The 15,525-nt window shown below is 50.8% G+C and overlaps 1 protein-coding gene across 1 annotated transcript; it reads right to left on the bottom strand.

Annotated features, from left to right (window-relative positions):
- Positions 1 to 949: 949 nt before the first annotated feature.
- Positions 950 to 15,222, bottom strand: CATSPER4 (cation channel sperm associated 4). Its single transcript, XM_028512608.2, is given in 12 exon segments — positions 950 to 1,406; positions 2,062 to 2,227; positions 2,559 to 2,770; positions 3,519 to 3,693; positions 5,414 to 5,547; positions 5,744 to 5,864; positions 6,034 to 6,131; positions 11,196 to 11,297; positions 14,378 to 14,521; positions 14,977 to 15,069; positions 15,071 to 15,132; positions 15,183 to 15,222. Coding segments are annotated over 12 exon segments (1,398 nt in total). The 3' UTR covers positions 950 to 1,355.
- Positions 15,223 to 15,525: the final 303 nt, after the last annotated feature.

Here is a 15,525-nt window from a genome sequence, read left to right as displayed (position 1 = left end):
AGTGAAACCAATGCTGATTGTTGTGGGGTGGGGTGGGGAAGGAAGGTGGAGTTTCCCAGCAGCTGCAATCAATGGGCCTCTGGGGATGCCCATTCAAATTGGTGAATATCCCCAAGGCCCCTAATTGTCAGTCCTTGCCTAACAGCTGAGCAGAGCTCTGGGCCTTTCAGCCTCCCACTCCACCCAACACCAGGGAAGCTGAGCCTCAGCAATGTGGCAGATCTCCTCGCTCTCCCAACTCCTGAGCTGAGAGCTGGCCATTTGATTTTAGAGCTGGAGATCAATCTTATCCTCTCCCCCCTGCACAGATGGGGAAAATGAGGCCCAGTGATTTGTCTGAGGACCAGAATCCTGCCCTCCAATGCAACTTTTCCTATGCCCACGGCTGCCAGAGCTTCCTCAGACTCTGCATTGCCTAGCTCTGGAACCTGCTTTGTCTCTCGATGGTTTTTGGTGCGAAGGTCCCAAAGAGGCCTTACAGGCCGCCAGATCCCCACCAGACTTCATCAGCCTGGCCCACAAATGCTTTCTGCTGTCTTCCAGTAAGCTTCAGTGTCCCTCCCCTCCAGCAAGCCTGCCAGGACCACACTTGGCCCAGTCATTCTCCGCTGCCCAAAGATGCAGCTTCCTGTGCTTACATGCCTTGGTCAAAGGTGACCTCATTAGACTAGGGTCCCCCAGAGTGAGGTCCAGTCTCTTCTGCCTTCAGACAGAGAGGGTAGGGCTGTCTCCTGCCTCAGGCAGAGGACCAGACTTTCATCCCTAAAATTTAGGACCCTAAGGGCAAGGGTTATATCCCCATCATTAAGTCAGAAATGTTTAGGGTATGGATTCTCTCTCCCATTAGACCTGAAGCTCTGGAGAGTAGTTAGTGACTCTCCCATCAGAAAGTCAGGCTTTTGAGGGGCAAGATTGCCCCAAGGGGTTGGAGATCCACCAGCCAGACACATTGATCCCAACACAAAACTTTATTGTCAATACACAAATGCTTGGCCTTACTGGCCTCACCTTTCTCCTCTTAGTTCTCGGGCCCACTCAGGCCCCACCTAGCTCTGGCCTAAAGCAGGATGCCAGGGATGCCCCTCCTTAGTCCAAATCCTGGCTGCCTTAGCCGGCAGCCCTTTGCTGTAGGGCTCCCACTCTTATCCCACGACCTTCTTCATCCCGGCTCCTCTGAACCTGGGGCTCACAGGCACTGGCCCAGAGAAGCTGTCCCCTCCATAGCCCCAGGCATCTGCCCAGGTATAAGGGAGAGGACGGGCTCAGGCCAGGCTTAGCCAAGTCACACTAAGGATGCAGGAAGATGCAGCAGCTGGGTGTGTGCACACAGGCCCCTTGGCTCCCCTTCTGCCCTCTCAGCGGCTACTCTTTTGCTTGTTGAGTATACTTGTGGCAGACTCCTGGACCTGCAAACCGAGAGGTCTTGTCAGCGCCCTACCCTGGCACGGCAGACGCTCCCTTCCTCCCTTCCTCCAGCTTCAAGGGTGCCCCCTTCAGGTCTCCCAGGGAAGTCCTTCATCTGTCTAACTCTAGCCTGCCTAGCATCCTCTCTGAGCTTGGGAGGCCAGGCTGTGAACATTCACAAAGCTCCACGTCATTTTACAGCAGTCAGGGGGTATGGGAAGCAGAAACTAATGTGGGTGTGTGCCTTTTTCTCCCTAGAAGCTTCCTCCCTCAGAAGGAGGCTACTCTTATGCACCCTCAACAGGACCCAGGGGTCCTTTGTCATCAGTGGGCCTAAGTATCTGCCACTAAGCAAGAACTAGGCTGGCTCAGGCCTCACTAAGAAAGGGTAGATTTGAAGGCACTAGAGTCAGAAGCGGCTCTGTGGGCAGAACCTGGTGGGTGTGGCAGGATCTCTTAGAGAAGGAAAGGTGGAACCTAACCCTGATGGCGGACTGGCAGTGACTGCTGGGGTGTGGGAGTCTAGCAGCAGGGGGGCAGGGGCAGACCTGGAATAGACAGAAACCTTGACTACTGCAGCAGAGGCTAGACTAGGCTGGCGTGGGCTGTGTGGGGTGGCCAAGTGAGCACAGACTGGGGGACAGAGGGAAGCCACACCTTTTCTCTGGTGACGAGCGCAGTGAGCAAGTCTTGCTGGCTGGTCATCTCACGGATGTCCATGGAAGACCTGCTCTCCATCAACAGGCTCTTCGAGACATGTCTGTGCAACAGCGCTTCCTCCTGCTCCTGGTTGAAGCGGATGGAGCGTACCTCCTCCACTATCCTGGGGTCGAAGGAGTGAGTGTATTCCAGAGTGGGGGAAAAGGGGGTAGCCCTCCCACCACTTCCCTGGTGTCCACCCGCTTCATCCTCCCTCCACTCTGTTAGAGACCCAGGCCAAGTGGTGCAATCGCTTGCTTGCGTGAGATGAGAGGAACCGAGAAGTCTGGATTCCAGCTCCTCCAAAAGGCTGGGGGACCATGAGCAAATCACTTAACCTCTCTGGGCCCCTGGGTCTGCATAATAAAATGGTGAGGACGTAAGGCCAGAGAAATCTGAGGTTCCACTCAGCTCTAACTCACAGGACTCAGGGGCAGCCCCAGTACCCGCCCTACGTGTTGAGCTCATCTCGGATCTCTTTGTACTGCATCAAGTTCTCCTGTATTGCCTCCAGCACCAAGCAAAAGTTGTCACAGGTGTTTTCTGAGAGGTTTGACATGGGGCCTCCCATAAGTGGCTCCTGGGGAAGGCCGGACATGTCCATACGGGCCACCACACAGTGCACCAGTGGGAGGTCGTAATTCTCATACTCTGCCATGTTGACTGTCTAGGGAAGGGGAAACGGAGAGAGGACAGACAGCTCAGCTGGCACCACCTTCCCCAGCCCATGCCTGCTTGGCTTCGGGAAGGATGAGTCTCAGGACACCAGGATTCCGATGTACCTCATTTCAGCCTCCAACCACACTCAGTCTCCCTACCTTGCTATGGGAGCTCAGCTTCAAATAAATACACAAGCCCTTCCCCTACTTCTTCGGAAATTCTTATCCCTCTTTAAAACTTAGCCTCCCACCCCCATTTCACTGCTAGTGAATCCAACCCAGCAAACTTCGAAAGCCCTATCTGCTCTCAAGTCACACCGGGGCCCTCAACACTTTGAGAAGTATCACACCCTCCACCTCCCCAACCTTTTGGAAGTTCTACCTCTGAATAAATAATACTGTAGCTAACGTTTATTGAGTTCTTAGTATGTGTCATTTACTCATGTGGTTCTCATAATAGCCCTAGGAGGGAAGTACTATCATCATTCCCATTTTATAGAAGAAACTGAGGTTTAGATGGGTTAAATGCCCTAAGATCATCCAGCTGCTCAGTTTTGAGTTGCCATAGAAAGAAGACGGCTAGAAAATCCACACCCCTCAAAAGCACAGTTGGTGAGTTGTCACTAGGGTGGGGAATGCTGCCTTGGGGGTCTCAGGCTTGGCTTTCTGCCAGCACATACATTCATCTACATATGTGCAAGTCTGCACTCTCACACACCCTCCCTCTCCTCCCTCTGCCCTGCCCATCCCACTCACCTCTGTGAAGTTTAGTTGATTCTGTTGCCCCTGTTCTCCTGCCTTCACCATTAGCTCCAGGTTGGTGGTCACCACGACAACCAACAGGTTGATGCCAATGAAGGCACCAATGGTGATGAAGGTGGCAAAGTAGAGGGCACCCCCAATCTCCATTGCGTAGTCCCTGATCTCCAGCCTGGAGATGACAGACAGAGACCCTGTCACCACCTTGGCCCTTTGAGCTCAGTCTCCTTATCTATGAAATGGGGATATAATCTCAAGACCTGCTAGGACTTCTGTTGCCTCACTGCTATTGTGCAGATCTATTGCCTACTTCTAATTGTCACAAAAAAAAAAGATTTTATTTTTTTATTTTCAGGGAGAGGAGAGGGAAGGGAGAAACATCAATCAGTTGCCTCTTGCACACCCCCCAAATGAGGACCTGGCCTACAGCTCAGGCATGTGCCCTGACTGGGAACCGAACTGGCTGCCTTTAGGTTTGCAGGACAATGCCCAGCCCACTGAGCCACACCAGTCAGGGCAGCAGCTGCTCTTTGCTGAGCACCTGCCACACCGCCAGACGGTGGGGTCTCCAACCCAGCCCTGCAGGGTGGAGATTTGTACATCAGCATTATCAAGTTTAATCTATTGGCTATATTCTTTCTTATTATGAAAAGTAATTCAAACTCACTGTAGAAAGTTCAGAAGGAAAATGTACAGGAAAAATTCCATCCACTATTAACATCTGTTTTAAATCTCCCATAAAGTATTTTCTCAGCCCTAGCTGATGTGGCTCAGTTGGTTGGAGCATTGTCCCATAAACTGAAAGGTCATGGGTTCAATTCAAGGTCAGGGCACAAGCCTACGTTGTGGGTTTGGTTCCCAGTTGGGCTTGTAGAAGAAGCAACCAACTGATATTTCTCTTCCTCTCTGTCTCCCTCCCTTCTCCTCTCTCTAAAATCAATAAGCATGTCCTCAGGTGAGGATAAAAAATATATATATATATATTTTCCCCAGATATTAGTGTCCTCTCTCTTCTGTGTGTGTGTGTGTGTACTATGCCAAGCTCTATGCTAAGAGATTCATATAGATTTTCTGTTGATCCTCACAGCAATCCATGACATAGTTAATATTGTATTATAATCCCCAACTGACAGACGAGGAAACTAAGGCTCAGAAAAGAGATAAAATAATTTTCCTAACGTTGCACAGCTAGTGTGGTGGAACAAAGACTCAAAAGCCCAGCCCACCTTTACAGGACACTCTCTGGTTTCTCTGCTACCTAAGTCATAATGGGTAATGACAGCAGAAGCCCTGTACCAACTGAACTTGACTTTCATATGAAGGGAATGAGAGGAAATCAGTCAGGGGACCCAACTCCCTGGAATGGGCTAGAAACAAATAGGGTCTAGACTTAATGGCAAAGGGGTAAGAAACAGAACCCAGACAACCATCTATGGCCAAACATGACCTTAGGCAGCATGTCTAAGAATAAATGAAATGAGACCCTAAGTTCCCAGGGGTCCAGGCAGTTTGGTGGGCTCCAGTGTGGGCTGGGAGGCCACCCTGAAGCCCTAGTGCAACCACAGACAGCTCCGCTGCCCAAGGCCAAGCTACCCAGGTGTTTAGTGTGATGGGAGGGATATCCGTCAATAGGTCTGTGGTGGGACTTTGAATGGATGGTGGACAAGTCTTCAAGTGGTGCACACACCCAGAGGCCCCAGCCCCAGGGCTCTCCTTTCCTCCAGTTTAAAGTTCTGACACACTCTTCCTGTTGGGCCACCCTCACCCCCAGCCCTGGGAGCTCCACTCCCATCCAGAGCCCCTTTCCCTCCGCACTCAGTAGTTTGCTTCATGGGAGCCCAGGCCCTGCTTTGCCTGGCTGGGCTGGGGGACCAAAACCCCCTGGGACTCACTGAAAGTCCTCGTAGATGACCACCCAGCCATCCTGGGTGATGCAGATGAAGAGGGTGTACAGGGCAACCGGCATGTTCTCGAAATGCTTGGGCACGGAGGCACCAAAGAGAGTGACCCCAAACACGGAGAACACCTGCCAGAGAGACCGAAGACACGCCCTGACTTCACCCGAGAGCCTTAGAGGTAGGACATGCAAATGAACACTACCAAGGGAATCACAGGGGTTCAAACCCTTAGGCCTCTCCTCTCCCCCAGACACCCCTGTAACCCCAATAACCCAGGGCCTGTTCAGGGAAAGGGAGTGGCTGGGGCTGGGGGAGGGCACTGACCAGCATGAAGAAGAGGATGAGGGCCATGATGTTGGCCATGTCAGGCACCGACTGCAGGATGACTCGGATGATCCGGGCCAGCGGCTCCACCGCCATGCACACGTGCAGCAGACGAAGTACCCTGCGGCAGAGCCTCTCAGGGCTGTCCCTCCGCCCTTCCCAGACCCCTCCTCCTCACTGCCACCCTACCTGTTCAGACAGGCAGAACTAATCCCCAGCTGGCAACAACCCCCATCTCTTCCCCAGAGTCCAGACAGGCCCCCCTCGTTTCTCCAGAGGGCCCAGCTCACCTGAGGGTGTAGGTGATGGAGATGACATTGAGTTCACTAATGAAGAACCCCAGGAACAAGGTAAATATGATAAGGAAGTTGAGGATGTTCCAGCCGTCCTGGGGGTGGGATGGACCAGCCCCAGTGGGGTCTGTCAGGCCCTTCCCCTGGGGACAGCCTGGGTCTGCCCTCCCCACACCCCAAGGGTGGGGGGCTCAATGTTTCTCTCACATCAGGGCCAGCCATTTGCCATCCACTGCTGTTACTCATTCTGTTGCCCCCAAAACATGCCACCCAACAGGCATGCGCTCGCTGTCCCATGCATGTGTCAACAGCCAAGTGCTGTCTCAGGGACACGCAGTGGAGACTCGCATACATACAGCTGGTCCCTAAGCTGAGCACCACCTCGGTGAGCGTACTGCTGCAAGTGGCCTTGCCCTACAGTTAAGTGACAGGAAAGTGGATACTCCAGGCTTTGTGTGACACACACTCCAATTAATAATAAAATGAAAACAAATGCTAATAAAAACATTAAGGACCACTGCTTCCATAGCCAGTTCAGAGGCAAACTAGCTCTCACTGTATAAGAGAGAGGAAATTTTTCCAAGCCCTTTGTCCAATAAGGCACAAACTCATCTAGGAGTGGGGATGGGGAAGGAAGCTCACATGGCTGAAAAATTCAAGCACAGCTACTAAAGAGGGGAAGTTGCTCTATCTAATAAGCAAACGATACATTTACCTTTGACCAGTGATCTCACTTCTAGACAGCTGACCTACACAAACTCTGGTACAAGTACAAAATGACATTTGTTTGAGGTTGAAAACAACCAAAGTGTCCAGGAATTGAACCCTGGATGAATAAACTATTACACATTCGTTCAATGGATTCTGTGTAAGAAGAAAAATAAGAAAGCTCTCCATGTACTGACATAGAAAGTTTGCCAGAGCATGGGCTGCGAACCAAAGGGTCACTGGTTCAATTCCTGGTCAGGGCACATGGCTGGGTTGTGACCCAGGTCCTCAGTGGGAGCCAAGTGAGAGGCAACCGCACATTGATGTTTTTCTCCCTCTCTTTCTGCTTCCCTTCCCTTCTCTCTAAAAATAAATAAACAAAAACTTTAAAAAAGTTTGCCAGGATTTATTAAGTGACAAAAGCAAAGTGCAGAACACTGTTTATAGTATGTCACTGTTAGAGAAGGGAGAACTAAAAATATATACATGTTTGCAAAACAAACACTAAGAGGATAAACGAGGGACTATAAATACACAAAGATCACCTAGAGAGGGTGTGGGTATGGAGCAAGGGATGAAAGGAAAGGACTGAAAGCAAGAATTCTGTGTGTATTTTTCTTTTTTCTTTTTTTAGATTTTATTTATTTTTATAGAGAGGGGAAGGGAGAGAGAAAGAGAGGGAGGGAATCATCGATGTATGAGAGATACATCCATCGGTTGCCTCTCATTCACCCCCATCTGGGGACCCAACCCACAACCCAAGCATGTGAACCGACTGGGAATTGAACTGGTGACCCTTTGGTTCCCAGGCTGGCACTCAGTCCATTGAGTTGCACCAACCAGGGCTATGTGTGCTTTTCAATATAGTTTTGACCAGTATGTATCTGCACCAAATATTCAAAAAGAAAACTGTTTTTTTAATGGAAAAAAATGTTCTTAAATGTCTTGGGCAGTCCAATAAATGCAGGGTCTCCTGGTGTCCCACGTTCAGAATGTCTGCACAGAATGTCACACACACACAAGGAGACCCAAGCCAGCTTGTCTACAGACCCATCCCTCTGTCCATCCAGTATGAAGTCCATACTCTACACCAGGCCTTGAACCACATTCTAAAGATACAGGAGTTTTGCCCTGCTGCACTCACAGGTTATTTTATGTTGAGGGAGGTGGACAGGCAGTAAATTTTTAACTCCAGGTAAGAGAGATAAGCACATAGTGTTAGAGAGACACAGAGCAACACCGAACCTAGTCTGGGAAAAACAGGAAGACTTCCTGGAAGAGAAGAAATTTTAATGAATCTTAAACTGTAAGTGGGTGTAAACCATGTGAATTAAGTGGCAGAGAGCTTGCCTAGACAGGGGTCAGCATGGACAAGGACAAGGAGGTGAGAAGCAGCAATGTGTGTGTGTGTGTGTGTGTGTGCGTGTGCGCGCACTGGGGGATATAACTACATGCATTTTGGTGCAGCTGGAACACCAAGGGTGAGGCCAGGAGTGATGAAGCTGCAAAAATAAGCAAGGATACTTTGGCTTGTGCCTTGGGAAGATCACTTTGATGGAAGGTGGGGACACAGGAAGACATAGCAACATCCTGGTGAGAACAGACAAGCTAAAACAGGGGTAGCAACGCTGGCCAGTGATGCTCAGTTGGTTGGAGCATTGTCCCAGACATTGAAAGGTTGTGGGTTCAATTCTCAGTCAGGGCACATAACCTAGGTTGTGGGTTCAGTCCCAGGTTAGGGCATGTATGGGAGGCAACAGCTTGATGTTTCTCTTTCACGTAGATGTTTCTCTCTTTCTCTCTCCCTCCCTCCCTTCCTCTCTCTAAAAGCAATGAGATGTCCTCAGGTGAGGATTAAGAAAAAACAAAACAAACAGACAGGAGCATAGTGATAAATGGGCTGTGGAGGTGAGGAAGCAGAAGGAGTCACGCGAGGATAGTAAAAAAAAAAACAAAAAACATGAGAGCTGGGAACAAAACTGGGGATCCCTATGTGGCTGGGTAACACTGGAGATGTTAATTTCCAGACTTTCCTCCCCTCCCTGTATTTTTCCCTTTCCCTCCTCTCACCAATCCATCCACCACACCCATGCAACAGGGAGCAAGCAGGCTTTGTGTACTAGGGCCCAGGGGAAAGGCTGAGGGTGGGAAAGGAGGCAAAAACAGCTTCTAACAAGCCCTGGCTTTTGGCACTCGTAGCCTGGCCCCAGATGGAAGGTTAGAGTTTGGAACATCATCTCAGCTGGGGGTGATTTTGCCCTCCAGGGGACATTTGGCAATATCTGGGGACATTTTGGTTGTCACAACTAGGATGGTACTCATGGCAGGAATGAGTAGATGCCAGGAATACAGCTAAACACCCTACAATGCCTAGGACAGTGCCCACCACAGAGAATTATCTGGGCTAAAATATCAGTACAGTGATGCTGAGGTTGAGAAGCCATGGCTTAGGGTATGAGTAGAGTACCTTGGAGGAGCACAAGACCCTCGTGCTTGCTTCAAGTCTCTGGTGCTAAGAAACTCTGGGGCTTATCCTTGAAAGTGCAGGCCTCTAACTGCTACTGAAAGAAATCTCAGGCAGAATTGGAGGAGGAATGTCCCCTCTTAGGGAACGGATGTCTGCCTGCATCCTAGAGCTAGTTCTGATAAAGCACCGTGGCCCCTGCTCTCCTCTCTCGTGTGGAGATATGTAAATACGAACCATCCTATCCTTTTCTCTGCTAATGAGTATCCTTGCAAGTGTTGTTTGCCCAAAGCAGTCTCTAAGACATTCAGACTTCAGCATTTTTTGTTCCAGGCTTTACATTCTGTGTCCTATAAAGTGAAACCTCTAAACCAGGGGCGTCAAACTCATTTTCACTGGGGGCCACATATCAGCCTTGCGGTTGCCTTCAAAGGGCCGAATGTAATTTTAGGATGGATAAGTGTAACTACTCCTTAACAGTTAAGGGAGAGCTCGGCGCTGCCACCGGGTAGAAACAAGGTGCCGGGCCGATAAAACAATGTGGAAGGCCGGAGTCAGGGCGAGGGCCTTGTGCTTGCCACCTGTGCTCTAAAGCATGGAAAGCTTTTAATTCTAACTGGTTGTTCTAGTAACTAAATTTAAATGGTACTTCCTTTTTATGAGAGGTGTTTTTTTGATAGTTTTTTTTCCCTTTAAAACCTCTTCTGGAACATTCCCAAAGGCAAAATAAATGTCTTGGCTCCAGGAATCCCTTGATTCCAGAAGTCCTATTCAAACAAAGAGTTTGAGTCTTTGTCTCACTTAATGTAACTTGCAGCCCTGGCTGGTGTAGTTCAGTGGTTTGAGCATCGCCTGCAACTGAAGGGTGGTGGCTGGTTTGATTCCAGTCTGGGCACATGCCTGGGTTGCAGGCCAGGTTCCCAGTAGGGGGCGTGTGAGAGTCAAACACACATTTATGTTTCTCTCCCTCTCTTCCTCCCTCCCTTCCCCTTGCTAAAAATAAAATAAAATCTTCTTTAAAAAGTCATTTTAATGTAACTTGCAGGCCCACTCCCACCCAGACAGCTGTTTGATGCCCTCCAGAACAGGGGTTCGCAGACTCTAGGCCAGGGGCCAATCTGGCCAGCAGCTCTGTTTTTGTAAAACCCTCAGGCTAAGAACGGTTTTCATATATTTTTTTAATGGTTGGTAGGGAAAAAAATCAAAAGAATAATATTTGGTGACACATGCAAATAATATGAAGTTCAAATTGCGGTGTCCTCGAGTGAGGTGACCCCTGCAGAGGTGATCACACACCGCACAGGTGAGTGTTTGCAACTGAGACTGGATGGCCCACAGAGCTTAAAATACTTATCTGGCCCTTTAGAGAAAAATTTTGTTGAGTCCTACTCTTGAACCCTGTAAATTAAGGTGAATGCTTTTAATCTCATTTCTTTTTTTTTTTTTAGATTTTATTTATTTATTTTTAGAGAGGGAAGGGAAGGAGAAAGAGAGAGAGAGAGAAACATCAATGTGAGGTTGCTGGGGGCTGTGGCCTGCAACCCAGGCATGTGCCCTGACTGCAAATCGAACCTGCGACACTTTGGTTCGCAGCCTGCACTCAATCCACTGAACTATGCCAGCCAGGGCTCAATCTCATTTTTTATATAAGAACATGAAGATTTTCCCAGGATCACAGAATGGTGGAAGGTTGGAAAAGGGATGGAACCCAGGGAGGCTGCACTTCTAGTACAAGTTACTGCATCAGACATCTCAGAAGTAATCAGCCTCTGTCTTTCTCTCTCTCTTATTTCTCTCATTCCACCCCCTCTCATTTCTCTGTCTGTCTCTCTCATTTCTCTCTGTCTCTACACACACACACACGCACACACACACACACACACACACTCCTCAGTCTGCAGGGCCAGGAGCACAGGGATGGGGACAGGGTGGGGTGAGGTTCCTAAGAAGGCATAGGGGCAATGACAGGGAGGGCCCAGGATCTCACCTTCCAGAAAATCCAGAAGCCATTTAACCAGCCAAGGAGAACCTCACAGATAAGGATGGTCAGCACAATGTCATCTATGGTAGAGAACAACTCATAGTGTTTCTGCATGGAAGACAGAGAAAAAGAGAGGGACAGAAAGGTCAGTGGAGTGGAAGACTGGGCCTGGCCGGGGAGCGAGAATGTCCTGGGGGGAGGGAAGGCTTATATTGCTGCTGCTCTTCATCCTCAGCACCGTCGTTGCTCCTTTAGGGCATGCTTTGCATGGATAGGCCAGGCCCCACGCCACGACCGCCCTTGCACCATTTCACGTTACCATCACGATCGTCCTACAAAGCAGGTTGTATTCTCATCTTACAGATGAGAAATGAGAGGTGCCCAAGGTCAGACAGTTAGCAATAAAGACTATTGAATCTGCTCCTTTGGGGTGAGGACACTTGTAGAAGGGGGGCAGGGGAGAGGCAGAACTGGCTCCAGAGTTGGGAGGAGAAGCCCTGGCCCCCGAGGTGGAGGACGGCAAGCTCCATCTCCCTCCCCTGGCTGTCCTGGCCACTCCTGCTGGCCCAGCTCCCAGATCCCCCCGCCAGCCTGACCGCACTCCCTGGGTGGGTGCGTTGTGGTCGGGTGATCATGTGGTGTTGAATTCTGTTTAAACCCCAACACGCTTTTCCCCAACCTCGATCCCTTAGTGCCCATTAAGCTGTGACACCACTATATTCTGTGACCCTATTAACACCTCCCAGCCCCCTGACTCTACCCTGGCAGTTACTAGAGTCACCAGGACTCCTCACTTTTTCACTCCCGTGGCCAACAAACTCTGCTCCAAGGCTCGCTGCCACACATGGAGACCACCTGCTATCCACTCCTTGCCACCACTGTACCCCCATCCACCGGATGGGCTGAGCTTCTTCAACCCATACGGGAAGTTAAGGTTTATGGGCTCCCTGCCTGTCCCAAATTCCCAAAGGGCTTCATGGGCCAGGGATGGCAGCCTACAACAAGGAAGAGCTTTCTGTCCCCTCAGTGCCATCCCACTGGCCACTGAAGGCAATACGCTCTCCTCATTACAGAAAGAACTTTCTAAATAGTCCTTCTGCCTTCTCCAAGTCGTGGCCATCTGTGGCTAAATCAGAGTTGCCTTCTCTACCCACAAGCCTTCCATGGTTCCCTATGGCCTGCAGGGCAAGGTTCAAACCAGTTTGGCATCCGCAGGCCTCTAGGATTTGCCCTCTGTGGACACATACCCTACACCATGTTTGATTGGGACCCATAGTAAGAGAAATATATTTTATATCTTATAACACGACTCTCTCATTTCTCTCCCCAAACCCCCCCCACCATCACCCCCACATACACAGACAATTCCTATTTCATTCTTTTTCATCCTGGTATTTCATCCTATACCCAAACGTTAGCATCTACACTCTGAACTGATTTCCTGATCCATCAGTGCATGCCATCTGCCCTCCAGGCTACTCGTTCTCCACCTTCTGGCCATTGGGATCTGCCTGCACCCCATCGGAGGCGCCTCTCCTCAAGGGCATAAGAGCTAAGTCCAGGGGAAGCCCCCTAGTCCTCACTGCCACTGCACATGCCCCGCTGGGAGCACAGCTCCCGGGGTTCCTCCCGCTTCTCCAGCTCTCCTTCACCTCAGTCTCCCTTTGCACCTCCTCCTCCACTTTCCGCCCTTCACCTACAGGCTCTCCTCGGAGCCGGGGCGTGCGTTGGCCCCTTCTCCCCTCACTCAATTCTCTCTCCCCAGGCAACCTCATCCCTCCCTTTAGTGTCAGCAAACCCAGAGGCTGGCAACTCTCCTGGCACCACCCCCATCCCAGTGCTCTCTGAGGCCTTTCGGAGTTGACCTCTCACCCCTTACTAGACATTTTTCTGTGGATATTGCACGGGCACCTCAGATACTCAGGCGACTCAAACTGAACTCAGTGTCCTTCCCAAACCGACTCATCCTTCTCTGTCCCCATCTCCCGACAAACAGTACCATCCCCACATAGCCGCTCAGGCCAGAAACATAACTCCTTGCTCTCCCTTCCTCTGTCCATGTGTGTGGTGATGACGGATGTTAACCGAGGCAGCACATGTAAGTGCTCACTAAGTGTTGCTAGGAAGAAAATTGATTTGGAAGGCCCATGGATCCAGCCGCTAGGGAGCTTCAGAGGCCCGCAGTCCCTTTTCCCCACTGCTGTTGTCCTGCTCCACGCCCACCGTCTTTTGCCTGAAATTCTACAACACGGTCCTGCAGGCTTCACCTTTTTAAGTTCTTGATCCTCTCCCTCCCATGGCCCGGCAGCCAGTGTAAGGTTTCTAAACGCATGCCTGGTCATGTCGCTTCCATGCTTTAAACCCTTCCCTGGCTTTCCGGTGACGTAGGATAAAGGCCACCCTCCTTAACAGAACGTAAAGACACTGCTGTGACCATCTCTCTGAGCTCACCAGCCACCACACTGAACATCTGAAAAATATTGATGTTAAATATCACAACTCATGCATGTGACATCCTCCTTGTAAGGGTAAAACAATCAAGCCTCACTGGATTCCATGCTGGACACGGAGAACACATGCTGTTTCTGCCTTCTCCCTCTCTGCCTGGCCAGCTTCCACGCTTTCTTTATTCTCAGCTTAAGGGTCTCTTTCTCCACAAAACTTTCTTCAACCCCTCAGGCTTGATGCCTTCTCTGAGCTCCCATGTGGTCTGATTCTCAGGCATTTAACGAACTACAGAAATGGTCCCTGAAAGTCTAGTCTCTGACACTCAGGCATTTATATAACGGCATGTTTGTGTCTGCCTGAGACGGAGCTGGGTCTGTTGTGCTCATACCTGGACCCCTGGCTCTCAGTGCAGTGCCCGGCATGGAGAGATTCTCTCTCAGCGACTATTGATTAAAACAGGATATGCTTCCCTACCAGGCACCCATTCGCCTGCCTCTCCTCACACCACTTTTTCCTGTCCTTCTTTATACAAAAGCAATGTGTTCCTCAAAGCTGGGCCCCCTCCACCACTATGTCTTTCTTGACTCGACTACTGGAAGGTCAGAGCTAACCGATCCTTGAAGAGCAGCCAATCCAATCATCATGGACAGATGAGGAGCCTGAGGCTCAGAGAGGGAAGCGCCTTCCCCAGGCCCTTCCCCATTAGATCAGTGGGTGCGGAGGTCAGGCTAGAGTCCCACCTGGTGAAGGACGGAGTTGGTGCGGAGCGCAATGGTGATGGCGTTGGTCACCAGCAGCATCGCCAGCAGCAGCTGAAAGGCCCAGTGTCGGAGCAGCTGCTTGACATACATTCTAGTGATGAACTCCTGCACATCCCAGGCATCCTGGGAGAGGGCAGGAGACCTTTCTTCAGGCAGGTGTCACCGAAGGAGGCCTCTGCCTGGCTGTTTGTTCTCAGTGAGTGGGGCTCCCTGGGGAGGCCCCTCTCAGGGGAAGGGGCCTAAGAGGGAATCAGGGAATGGGAGATCAGTGTTGAGGTCCCTACCCAAATGGCTCACTGCTGGGGGATCTTTGTGAGGGTCATTGCAAGAGAGGCTCTTTTAGGGTATCTGGCAGCAGGTGACCATCATTATATAGGGGTTCCTGCGGTTGCACTGACAGGCAGTTACTGACAAATCAGGCGGTGTGACTGCAGGGATTACTGCTAGGGAGTGTCCTCTAGAAGGATGCTTCGAAGGCAAAAGGGGCAGAGGTATTATGAGGCCTGTTGCCCCGTGGGCGCAGCTGCAAAAGGGCCACCGTGGGGGTGAGGACGGATGCAGCCCAGCCCTGTCCTTACCTGTTTGCTGGTGATTTCTCGGCGGTCGATGAGCACTTGCTCCTCTGGCCGGATGTAGTGCTCTTGAGGGGATCTCTGCAAGGGTGAGGAGAGGGCCTATCAGTGCGGCCCCTGCCCCGCCGGACCTAGTACAGTCCTCCTGTGCTCCTGCCAACCCTGGGATGCCCAGATTGAGTGAGTGGTGGAGCCAGGCAGGGGCCACCTACCATGACATTCAAAGATTTGATATTGGTGCTGTCGATCCATTGCTGCCACCAGGTTTCCATCACAGCTGCTCAGTTTCCTCCCACACCTCAAAGAAATTTTATTCCAAGTGGTCTTGCTCCCCCTTGTGGTGATATCATAGAGGCCTCTGTGACCTCTAGCTATTTGCATTCCACCTAGGAATTCCAATCTTGAGAGAAGCTCCTCCCACTGAACCCCCTGGTACCATACAGAGGAAGCCAGAGATGTTAAGGGCTGCGGCTGTCAGAAGCCAAGAGGTTGGTGGGAGCAGGTCAGGTCTCCACGACCTGGATGGAGAGACAGGGGTGTGTCCCTACTCTGGAT

The sequence above is a fragment of the Phyllostomus discolor genome, chromosome 5 (assembly GCF_004126475.2).
Source record: "Phyllostomus discolor isolate MPI-MPIP mPhyDis1 chromosome 5, mPhyDis1.pri.v3, whole genome shotgun sequence".
Lineage (NCBI taxonomy): Eukaryota > Metazoa > Chordata > Mammalia > Chiroptera > Phyllostomidae > Phyllostomus > Phyllostomus discolor.
This window is presented reverse-complemented; position numbering and strand designations above follow the sequence as displayed.